Source organism: Typopeltis vanoorti, chromosome 4, assembly GCF_054136105.1.
Source record: "Typopeltis vanoorti isolate ZY-2024b chromosome 4, IOZ_Tvanoo_1.0, whole genome shotgun sequence".
Lineage (NCBI taxonomy): Eukaryota > Metazoa > Arthropoda > Arachnida > Uropygi > Thelyphonidae > Typopeltis > Typopeltis vanoorti.
This window is the reverse complement of record NC_143552.1, coordinates 14,741,513-14,754,180: the sequence shown is the minus strand read 5'-3', so window position 1 is coordinate 14,754,180 and position 12,668 is coordinate 14,741,513. Positions and strand designations below refer to the sequence as shown.

Here is a 12,668-nt window from a genome sequence, read left to right as displayed (position 1 = left end):
ACTTTTCGATTGGTTAATTCGTGATTGTCGTCTACGCATCCCACATTCACTTTTGGTAAACATATCACTAACATTAGCCACATCATCTTTAACAAATAGTTTATTTGTCAGTTGACTGTTTTTAGCATCTCTGTCATAATTTAGTAGATTTTTTTTTCAATACAAGCCTTATAAGGATACTTGTCTGATGCCACATTCACTAGTTTATCTTGGAGAAAAAGTCAATTTGACTGAACAGGGAATGGAAAAAATTATTCACAACACCAACTGAAGAATCTTCGATAGGTTTATTATCATTGTCAGTGATGCGCACACAAACGCGTAGGTATGATTTTCCCAAATTCAAGTATTCTTCACATGTACCTGGTATGCAAAACTCCACAGGACCTCCACTGTCAGTACTGGATATTGGTTGGTAGGTGACATAAGAACTTCTTTCCACACACATGTTGACACGACGGTGGGAAAAAAGATCTAACTCTGACATCATATCCTCAACAAAAGATGTCATCTCGCTTGCGCTTTTTAGTATTCGTTTTTTTCTTCTTGCTTCCTTGACCTCTCTGAAGTAATCGGCTCTGAGCCTTTTCAGCAATGGTTTTCCCAGATTCTGATTCTCTGTTTATAAAGGCTCGACGTACAGGTACCCCTTCAAATACATCTCCTATCATATGATGACCGGCTTTTAAGGCTTGACGACCGACAAATCGAGCTGCAGGTTTTAAAAGTGGACTTAGAAAGGAGAAGGCACTTCTGAAAATGCTACCTAATCCGTACCCACGCTGTATTGGGGGCCCACGTAAACATTTGAGCGCCACCTTCCTGCATTGTGTAATATCTGAGATAATCAGTCATCCTTCACTTGTAATTTAACTATTGTCTTGCCGCCACGAAAGTGGAACAACTCGCCGCTGTCAGAACGAATGCTAATTGACTGAAATGTTTGTTTTCGTAACGGGTAATAATCAGGATGAGCAAAAACGAAGGAATACTTGGTGCTGCACTGAACAACTCGTAACAATGGTGCACATGTATCACCAACTATCTGTTCTTGGATTAAATAAGAATAAACAAAATATGCGGCTACACCCCTCTTTATATCAACTGGATATTTCCCTGTGATTGTACCTTTCAATTTAACACCAATCTGATTAAATACCAGTAGAAGGCCCAAACCCGAGGCCTCCTTGGGAAACAACAGGTTGTAATCTTTTGGGACTGTCAGAGAAATGGTGTTGTTTGGGTTCTTTTTTCCAGTAATCACAGAACTCACACCAAACACAGCTCGATTTAGTTCAGAGGGTGAATTGTAACTGCCATGGAGAATCTTGTACACTTTGTAAAATCGTTCTTTAGACTTTTCGAAAACTTTATTTCCAGTGATGTTGTTGTCGATATTGTTGACTCCTCCTCCAACTGCACGTATCATATGTAACTCATCGTAACCGGAATCGATGATATTAAATTCTCCCGGAAGATGAATTTCGGCAAGAGCAACTTCCCATTTACCTTTAAGTCTGATTTCATGTGGTAATTCCACTTGAAATTTCGTTTGCGTTACTGGGAAGGGTTAAGTAAAACATCTTCGCTACGAACCCAAGAATTATACGATGAGGGATAACCGAGCCACTTAACAAAATACTGAAGCTTTCCTTTCTGTTTTCGGTGTTTAAGTTCTTGTTCGATTAGATACACGTCTTCCGGAAGTTCATTGGTATATCAGCCTTTTGCAGTTGAGGTTCATAGAAAGTTTCCTCCACTATCACTCCGTCCCGCCTGCGAACTCTATATACTACTGGGTTTCTATTAATAACCTGAGTAATAGTGAACAATTCTCGTGTCCAGTTACCCCAATACCCTTTTCTAAATTTGTGGGTATCATCACTTAAAAACACATTATCACCTACTTGAAATTTTGGTTTGGTAGTCTCTTCTTGGGTTCCGTACAAATATTTCCAAAGACGATCCTCGTTGTGAAGGTTAACTTCCGAAGGAGCCATACCGATAGTGCGGTGTGGAGTGAGGTTATAAGTATGTACAAGGGTCGGCAAAACCTTCGTATAACTTTTACTTTTAGTATACAGGGTGTTCGGGATAAATTTGACAGTTTCGTAAGGAAAAAGAAAATCTTCTTTGTATCTATTAAATTTAATGAATTGACAAAAAAACATTACAGGCAGAGTTAATTACAATACTATCAACAAGATTTACTCAAAATAACCACCATTAGCATCGATCACAGCTTCAATTCTGCTTCGGAACCTCGAACAAGCTGATGCTACAGTCTCCCTGGGAAGGGCCGCAAAAACTGTTTTAATTTTATCCATTAACTGGGCTTTTGTATTACTGGAAGTGCGATTGGTGTCTTTTTCAACTGCGCCCCATACAAAATAATCCATGGGGTTAAGGTCTGGGGAGTTTGGAGGCCAAACATTTGGACTGGTGAAGTCGTAGAAATTTTCAGACAACCATTTTTGACTTTTCCCAGAGGTGTGGCAAGGGGCCGAATCCTGCTGCCATACATACGGCCTACCATTGGCTATCCTTGTTATCCAGGGCTTGACTACAGTTAGCAACTCCACGAACAAAGCCCGAATTCCAATGCCAGGGTTCTTCAACACCTGTTCCTGCAGATTTGCGAGGAATTCTGCTGTACGAACGCAATCAGATCGTCTGCTAGGGATCTTTCTTCTTGCTACATCCTCGTAGTCACCATTGCAAGTCTCTAGTTCATGCCTGATTGTTTTTACTGTATTCAGGGAGCATTGGGCAGCAGTCGTAATATCCTTATTTTGATGGCGGGCACGAATCATCATGATACAAGTTATTCTCTTCCATGATTCAGGTGGGTTCCAGCTATCCATCCTTTCTGACATCTTGTATATGAATGAAGAAGGGTCCAAACTTTTAAATGAAGAGAAGTGTGTGTTAATACATGTAACTTACGGAAAAATATAATTAATTATAAATATGTCAAATTTATCCCGAACACCCTGTACGTCATCCATTTGTAGATCTTTGTTTTCAATGTTCTGATAAATCTTTCTGCAACGGGTGCTTTCATCTCGCTCCTGGTCGTGTATAAATGAATATTATGGTTCTTAAACAATGCACGAACTTTCTTATTGCAAAACTCTTTCCCTTGATCAGTGTTTATGTAACATCGCACTTCCGCTTTAAAAATAGACTCGAAAGCATTAACAACAGCGTCTGCTAATTTCTTCTTCAGTGTTCGAACCCAAGCAATTCGGGAAAAACAATCAATGCATACAAGAAAGAAACACACACCCCCATTCTCTTTTGCATGGGATGACATATCTGCCAAGTCACATCGAAAAGTGTGTAAAAGTGTCGGGACTTTGATTTGATTGCGTTTAAACTTTCTTCTAATGGGTTTATGTCTCACATAAATAGGCTGTGTTGCTAACCAACTTTTCACGGTTTGATGTGTCAAATTTGTAAAGCTTTGATACTTCCAAAACTAACTACTGTATTAGGATTATAGTAATCTGCTAACTTTTCCTTTTCCATCACTATCAATGATTTTTTTTTCTTTGCAGATGAAAAGCAAGAACCATCGCAAAAGTGGCAGATACTTGCTTTTATGGCAGTGCTGCTAATATTAGTGTATGCAGAAATTGCCATACTTATCTTGGAAGCAGTATCAAAATCAGGCAAACACACATGTCTCATCAAAGAAATGTTATGACAATAAAAACACCATATGAATTGGTGATATCTGTAAATTCCTATTTCTGCATATTGCATTGTAAATAATATCTGTGAAATAAATATGTAACCTTAAAGGAACAAACAGTGTCGTTGATGTCTTATGTATGTTTAAGTAAGATCACTTTTGAAATCACCGTGAATTCACACACGATTTGTTTATTTATTGAACTTCAAGATCTTAATTTTAGACAAATCAAAATGTTCGGATGAATTATGAATAAAATATGAATTCGAATTAGAATATGAATATAGAAGAAAATACGGATGAGCTATGGAAAAAAAATAAAAGTGTGTGTTTGAGTGACACCAATAGGTAATTAAATTATTCAGAAAAGCTCGAAACTGGCGTCATCACGACTTACTCTAAGAATTCCCACCCTTTAACAGGAAAGAAATACCACAAAATACACTGGAAAATTTCTACAGCCATCTAAAGAAGAAAAAAAGGTTTGTGTTTGAGGAACACCAGTATATAATTAAATTATTCAGAAAAACCTAATCACAGCCGCCATCACGACTCTACTCTAAGAATTCTCACCCTTTAAAAAGAAATGACCCAAAATGTATTGGAAAATTAGTACAGCCATCAATAGACAACCAAAGACAAAACATGACGACAGTGACGGATATGTGTCACCCTGGGAAAATTACAAGATATCTTATCTCAAAAACATCGCCCACAATTCCATAGCTAAACCAAAACACCATGTGATATCACAGAGAGGCATATGTTCCCCAGAAATTTCCAAACACATAACTTCACGACTTTTATCTCTAAATACCACCCACAAGGCATTAAACGAACCAAACACACCACGTGATGTCCCTGACAGACGAGGGCCCCAGCAAAATTCCAAACATTCCAAACTCTATAACAACAAACATTCACGTCAAGATTCCATATCTTATCTTGATCTTGATCTGGTTAGAAGTGTCCCATCAATCATGACACGATTCCTTATACAATAATATATCTCCCTTTCCATTCCAAACAACAACGTAACTTATTTACAACTAACAAATGACATCACTTATTTACAAATAACAAATGATGTCACATATCTTTATCTGATAACAACAAACATTCACATCACGATTCCTTATCTTGATGTTGATCTGGTCAGATCAACATCAAGATAAGATAAGGAATCGTGATGTGATAAGATAAGATAAGGAACCACCAATCACAATACGAATCCTTATCTCTACCATCACCCATAATTCCATACGCGAACCAAAACACAAGAACTGCCCTTACTGACACCTTTTCCACCGAGGGAAATTCCTAACCTTAGAAACTCGTGACGTCATGCTCAATGACGTCATCATATAAACAACCAATCACATCACGATTCCTTATCTTATCTTGATCTTGATCTGGTCACTAGTGACACCCCCTACTACTTGATTCTTATTGAAATTACACAAAAAAATGTGCACAATTCCATGTTTATAAAATACTCTCCCTTTTCCTTCCTTATTTTTAAGTGTTACAGTTAGAACTTAAAACACACTTCTGCAGATGGTTGCATTAATAAAGATAAATATTGCTGTAACACGTAGTTGTACGAGAAGCAGCTAAAGAATTGTCAGTACCCTTGACCATTTTGTTTAATTTGAGTCTCGGGTCTGGGTTAGTCCCGAGCGGGTGGAAAGAGGGGAAAATAGTTCCACTGCATAAAGGTGGTTTCAAGACTGCTGTTGTAAATTACCGACCGATTAGCATATCAGGAATCATTGTCAAGGTCTTAGAGAAATTAGTCAAGAAAAGAATACAGGATTGGATAGATGAAAATGGGATATTGTATGGGGGACAACATGGTTTTGTGAAGGGTAGATCATGCCTCAGTAACTTGCTCACGTTTTATAACACAGTGACGGCTGAACTGGATAGGGGTAATAGGTTTACAGTTATACTACTGGACCTTGCCAAGGCCTTTGATAGGATACCACATGGAACCCTAATCAGTAAACTGGAGCAAATGGGTATAGATATAGGGTTGGCGAGATGGATAAGAGGGTGGTTGAAGGAGAGATATCAAAGAGTGGTTTATTCAGGAGTGGAGTCTAAAAGACGTCTTGTGACTAGTGGAGTGCCACAGGGCTCTGTTCTTGGACCACTGCTTTTCAATTTGTTTATTAATGATATTGGAAAGGATCTGAGAGGAAGTGTTCACTTGTTTGCTGATGATGCAAAGTTGGGTAGAGCAATTATGAGTACACAGGATGTCAAAATTTTACAGGATGATTTGGATAGTTTGGAGGACTGGGCTAGGAAAAATGGATGTCAATTTAATGTGGCAAAGTGTAAGGTTATGCACTTTGGGGTGAAAAGAATAGCAGCAGTATATCGCATTGGTGGAACCATACTCCAGGAGATTGATGAGGCCAGGGATTTGGGAGTGTTGGTGGATAGGGAGTTGAAGTTTAGGGGGCACATTGCAAAAGTAACTAATACAGCTCACCAAATCACTTGGCTTCTGAAAAATACTTTAACATGCAGAGACGAACAAGTTGTTGTTCCTCTGTATCGAGCCTTGATAAGACCCCATCTGGACTTCTGTGCCCAGCTATGGGCACCAGGGTTTCTTCGTGATGGGGAGGAAGTGGAGAGGGTCCAGAGACGAGTGACCAAGATGATAGCAGGTCTGTGGAATGAACCTTATGAGAATAGGTTGAAGATTTGTGGGTTGCAGAAATTGGACGATAGGCGAAGGAGGGGTGATATGATTGAGACATTCAAATTACTGAAGGGTTTTTATAAGATTGATCCAGAAGATATTTTTGAAAATATGACTGGTGGTGGGAGGACTAGGGGCCATGCATGGAAGCTGGGCAAGAGCGTGGTTGACAAGGGTGTTAGAGCTAGGTTCTTTACTTGGAGAGTGGTAAATGAGTGGAATAAGCTTCCAGAGTCTGTTGTGGGTGCTACGACCGTGAATGAGTTCAAGGCAAGATATGATAGATACTGTGTGAATGTTGAATAGTTGTTCTGACATGATGTTAGGGCCTCCCTCGATGAGTCTGTCGACCCCTTGGAGTTTCCCGGAATAATAATAATAATAATAATAATAATAATAATAATAATAATAATAATAATAAGTTACATTTGAATTTCCCATTGTTCTCTTAGTTTGATGCATTGACAAAAATATTTCTTAATTAGTTAAAAATTTCACCATTTCTGTTTCCACTCATTTAATGAAATGAGGCATTTCTATCCATTGCACTATGTGTTTTAACTGGTCATCTCACTTTTTGATTTCGAATGGATCTTTTCATTGACTAAATTACTCAAAGGTAATTTAGTAAATGAAAATTACTAAATTACTCATCCCTGCATCACATTAAGCGAAAACCGCGCTAGACTTTAATGCATAAATGCGATATGACTACGAAATGCACCATTTTGTGGTTGTCTACGATCACTTCCTTATTTATTATATAATCTTGTTTTGTTTCTAAACATTAGCTGAAACTAGACTATCCATTGTGTCCGTAGGTATTAAAAGGTAACGTGCACGACATAAATGTTACTGATCTTGATAGTTTAACTCTCTTATTAATAACGTTCTTATTAATTTTAGAGCTCGTACAAGCTATTCTTTATCTATGTGCACACTTTTCACATTAATCTAAGATTTATTTATCAATATCAACCTTATTTATTTACAGAAATAATAATCATCGCAATTAAATCCAAGGAACAAACTGCCTCAAACTTTATTATTCAAGACGTAAAAAATTCTTTCCATCAAATATACTTTTCCTATCACACAAATATCCAGTTCCTGATTAAATGATATTTTCAAGCCCATAGTACATACTAGCTCTACCTCATCTGCTCTTTTAAGATCACTTAGAGCGATATTGTTACCCGTTTCGACTGTAAACTTGGTCAACTAATCATTTCATCCATCCATCCGTTTTCTTCTGTTCCATATTACAAATCTTTATATTTACTTTTCCAAATTTAAAAGTGACCAATAAATCTAGTTGCTTCATCACCCAATAGCGCTGTGGTATTACAGAATTTACATTTTATGTTTGAATGGACCAGAATAATGAAAATCACTGTAAGATGACACTGGTTGTACTAGTAAAGGTGTCTTTAGTCACAGTAATATAATTTAACAGATAATGAATTTGATTCTCACCATACCAGTGGTCCTCAAACCTTTAGATACATACAATTTGTCGGGACAAGAAAACTCGCGGACTACCTTCTTTTCTTACTAGTACGGACATATTACGAGATAGTGGTGTTGATATGTTAAATATTTTCAAAAGTTTTCATTAGCGAAGTTTCTCTAATGCAAATCCACGACTTCTGGGGGCCAAACTTTGAGAACCAATGCTCTGTGCTAAGTTTGCTTTGTTCTTTTATGAATTATAATATTGATCTTTCCTTTGTATTTTTCAGGATGAAACAATTGCAAAATCTTTGGCCCTGTTTGAAACATTGCTTTAGCTGTATTGCATTGTTTCGGAGACTCCGGTCTGGTAATGTATCCTTTTGCACGTTTCCTTGGGGAAAGTGTAGCAGCTACTACAACGAAGTGGAATTTTCCTAATGACTACGATATTCCTCACACGATTCAGGGCACCTCCAAAATACACTAGTAGCATCAGGAAATATGAAAAAAAAAAAAAAAAAAATGAAAGCAAGAGTACCTGTTACACAATGTCAAGAAATATGAAATAAATCCGCAAAAACTGTGAAATAATTACATCCTGGCATTGCATTATTGTATCTGATTTGCCAGATGGCAATAAAATAATTGAGAATAAACTATTTTGGTTTCAATTAGCATAAGATAAGATATCTGTGGACTTGGAGGAACTGAACATTTTTCTAAAGTAACATAGAATTTTTAATATTTCTTGCACAGCATCAGGGAAATTTTAAAGTCCATTCAACATATGCAATACTTTCGACATGTTCCTTCTAGTGTAGATAACATGAAAGTTCGCTTAATAATTGACTATAAAAAGTATTAATCAAAATTGTTTTCTGGGCTCCTTGAAATGTACTGTATATTCCGGCGTATAAGTCGACTTTTCAGCATTGAATAAAAGTACTACATTTTTTAGGTCGACTTATACGCCGGGTCAAAAATTGATTGCTTTCCAAGAAATAACTAGTACGTATCATACTCTGTTAAATTTATTAGCAATATACAAAAGGGTAAATAAGTAAAAATATTTCAACTTATATAAAATTTATTTACAAAAGAAAATAGCTAAGTAACTACATATTTAAAATTTAATTTTCACTGTCTGAATGTATGAAAAGTTCATTCTACTCTGGTTCTGTAATTTCTTCCGGTATATCGTCATATAAATTGTAATCGTTTTCTCCATCAGATTTAGCATCAATTTCGTCATCATTGTAAACAAAATCGTCTTCTGAGCCATCTAATTTGTTAGATATAGCACATTTTTTAAACTATTTTATTATTGTATCTGCATCTCTTTATTTCATCCCCTGCTTTCGCTACCGATTCACACATAGTCACCAAAGACGCATGTCGCATTTGTCCTCCTTTTGTGTAACTTTTCTCTCCTTCTTGCATCCACGCATTCCACTGTTTTCGTAAACTGTCTTTAAATGGCTTGTTTGCAAACATCCAACTGTTGCACTAGTGAAGGTAACCCATATTGGTATTATTCTCTCTTAATAAAGATTTTGTGCTCTCCGTTAATTGGGATTTGAACATGTCCCACACTAAAAGACTGTTTGGATTTTTTAATGCACCATGTCGTGTATTCCAAATATTTTTTATCCACAGTTTAACTCCTGCAAAAACGTTTCTTGGAATTTTGATCTTTGGCATTGTTTTTCTTTTAAAAATTATCATAGGTTTTAATTTAGTACCATCAGCCATACAAGCAAGTACAACTGTGAAATGGCATTTTTCATGTCCAGTTGTTTTTAAAGAAATAGTTTTACTTCCTTTCAATTCTACTGTTCTATTCCCGATCATGTCAAACATAAATGGAGTTTCATCCATATTTCCGATTTGAGACAATAAATATTTTTTGCTTTCGTTTAGCAATTTTAAATCTTTGAAAACTTAATAACTTATCATCCAAATCCTTTGGCAACTTCAGTGCGATTTTCGTTTTTAGCCGAAGCACTAAATTTTTCCTTTCCATATACCGGCTACACCAACTCACTGTAGCTTTGAAGTCTTCGCTGTCCTTTTTATTTGCTTTGCCCCACTTCAAAGCAAATAAACGAATATTATTTCTCGTTATAATGAGTCCATTTTGGCGATTTTCTCGAACCCAATCCGCAACATTATTTTCCAGAATAGGCTAACTAAAATTCCTTTCCGTAATGCGCACTTATTTTTTGGCATTTTCATTACTAAAGTTTCATTTCTTCTCCAACAAACATGTTTTTTCGCAAACAAGTTTTTCGTTTACTCCGAACTGACGTGCAGCAACACAGTTAGTATTTTCTTTTGCAAATTTAATCACTTTGTACTTAAAACTCGCGTCATATTTCATTCTTTTAAAAGGAGCCATTGCACTTTAGTTAACTATTAGTCAACTGGTCAATACGAAAAATAAATTTTTCGGGTCGATTTATACGACGAGCAAATATCGACTTATACGCCAGGTCGACTTGTCCGCCGGAATATATGGTAAGTTGAATTTAATTTTAAGCGTGTTTTTCCCATCTTCTCACAGAAACAATTTCCAATGAAGTGCATCATTGCAATTGATTTCGTTTAGTTTTGTGAACGCTGTTTTAATAGCCCAGTCCTGTGCCAATGTTTGCAAGTCTGTCTGTATGCAATTTCAATGAAGTAAGGCTGAACCACATTTGGATAAATGACATGAAATAACGATGCTTGATCTGTAAACGTCAAATGGCCTCTTATCTTTTTATTGGAGACCACTTGACCTTTATAGACCAAGAGTCCTTAATATAAATATATTTCCCAGACTCTACCGTGTAATAGGTTTCAGCGCTCATGTCCAACTAGGCATAACTAACACTGCATACCATCAGTGAGGCGTAGAAAATTCAACATAAAAAAGTGTCACATGAAGAGATTATTTGTTCATGGCATCGGTAAAAGAATGCACTATTTAAATATTAAATGGAGGACGCCGTCTCAGCCAAGAAACACAGAGGATGATACATGAAGTTAATACCAAGAGGCCAAAGGGTGCTCGGAGGATAATACGAAAATCCAGCAGTCCAGTAATGGAAACGATGAACCAGGAGTTCAAGTTACTCGTAAATACTACGTGAAGAGCTTCATATCCTCGGATTCTGTAGAAGGGTCATATAAGCCAAACACTCCGAAAGGGATCGTATCGTAGTAATCAACAGCACTAAGTAGACGAGTATAAAGCACATTGTGGCTGAAAAGAAATATCGTAGAAAGAATTATGCTACCACACATCCTTCCGATTTAACTTAGGCTCGGATGCATCATCCTAACTGTGAAGCTTTGTGGTATAGGTGTAATGGTGTGGAACTAATTCTCCTGGTATGGAATCGAACCTTTGGCTGTATTATTTTCGAAGGAAAGAGACCAATGGATATGCAAGCCGTCTGCATAATGTAGTTCTTCCTAAATTGCGGATGTTTTATCGAAGCAGATACATGCTTTTTTCAACACAATAATGTCCTATATCATGCTGCAACTACTATTGAGACACAGTTTGTGGAAATTTTGGAATTCTTGACCTACCTACACAGAGTGTTGATATTAACCCAGTCTTTGAGACGAACTTGAACGAAATGTTATGCAGGCAAAAACACTGCGTCTAAAAATGCTGCATGATGGTCATGTTGACGGAAGAATGGTCTAAAATGCCTTAGTCACTATTACAAACTGGCAGCATGGAAGGGTGGGCTGGACTGCAGTAAATTGACAGTAAACACTCTCAACAAGTGTTCTGAGATAAATTATTTATAAGTTAGGTCATTGTGTCAATCCATTTAATTTCAGAACTTTCAGTCCGTCGAATACAATATTTTCACTCACTCACTCACACTTTCTCTCTCTCTCTCTCTCTCTCTCTTGCTCTCCAACTCTGTGTGTGTGTTTGCATTTTCCTCCAAATAGTAACCCTACCAGGAGATAATTTATTCCTACATGCTCCATTGCATTACAACGCTTATATTACATGTAGCTTACAAGTACTGATTAACATTTAAATTTGTAGTTTTGTATCAATATTCATTTTTACATTTATATTTTTATATATCCATATATTAACACCATATAATTCACACAATATCAGTAATTTATGTTAGATTACAAGCACTGCAAGTTGATCTTATTGGCAAATTTAATTAATTCTGAGTAATACTTTTCGATAAGTCTCTGTTTTGATACTGGCCACTTGTCTCCAGAAGTAATGACGTGTTGCATTAGGGACATCCGTATGGAGTCCAGTAGCTGAGAGTAGTAAATTATGTGGTCAACAGTCTGTTGAAGTTGTGAACTACAAATACATGATAGTAATTCCAGGATATGGAATCTGTGTAAGTAGTGTCTTAGTTTTTCAAGTCCCGTTAGTAGAGTGGTTAAACCTGAAGAAATGGCGTGTTTTTTCAGCCGGAGTCCGCTTCTGATGCTAGGAAAAAATTCTTTTGTTGATGATCCGTTTTTTGATGTTTTCCATTCTTCTTCCCACAAGTCTAGGATTCTTTCTGCTGCAAGTGTTTTTATAGCAGATTTCGAGTACTTTTGGTAATTTGTTTCTAGACCCTTCTTTAGCCAACTGATCCGCTCTTTCTTTTCCTGCAAACCCAGTATGTGCGTTCACCCAGCAGAGCTTGATTTCCCATCCCGTTAGAGTGAGATTCCAAACCAGCTTTCTTGTCTGTTCTATTAACACTATGTGGTTGTTCTGTTTTTTATGCCGTCTATAGTGCTTCCACTATCACTGTAAATTGTTGCTAT

General features: G+C 36.8%; 1 protein-coding gene across 1 annotated transcript in view; it reads left to right on the top strand.

The window, feature by feature from the left end:
* LOC150107122 (Kv channel-interacting protein 4-like) overlaps window positions 1–8,464 on the top strand; it is a 36,714-nt gene extending 28,250 nt beyond the window's left edge. The window contains exon 6 of the mRNA XM_090391010.1: window positions 8,156–8,464. Coding sequence (XP_090247136.1) covers window positions 8,156–8,203 — 48 coding nt within the window. The 3' untranslated portion in view covers window positions 8,204–8,464. The remainder of the gene's footprint in view (window positions 1–8,155) is intronic.
* Window positions 8,465–12,668: the final 4,204 nt, after the last annotated feature.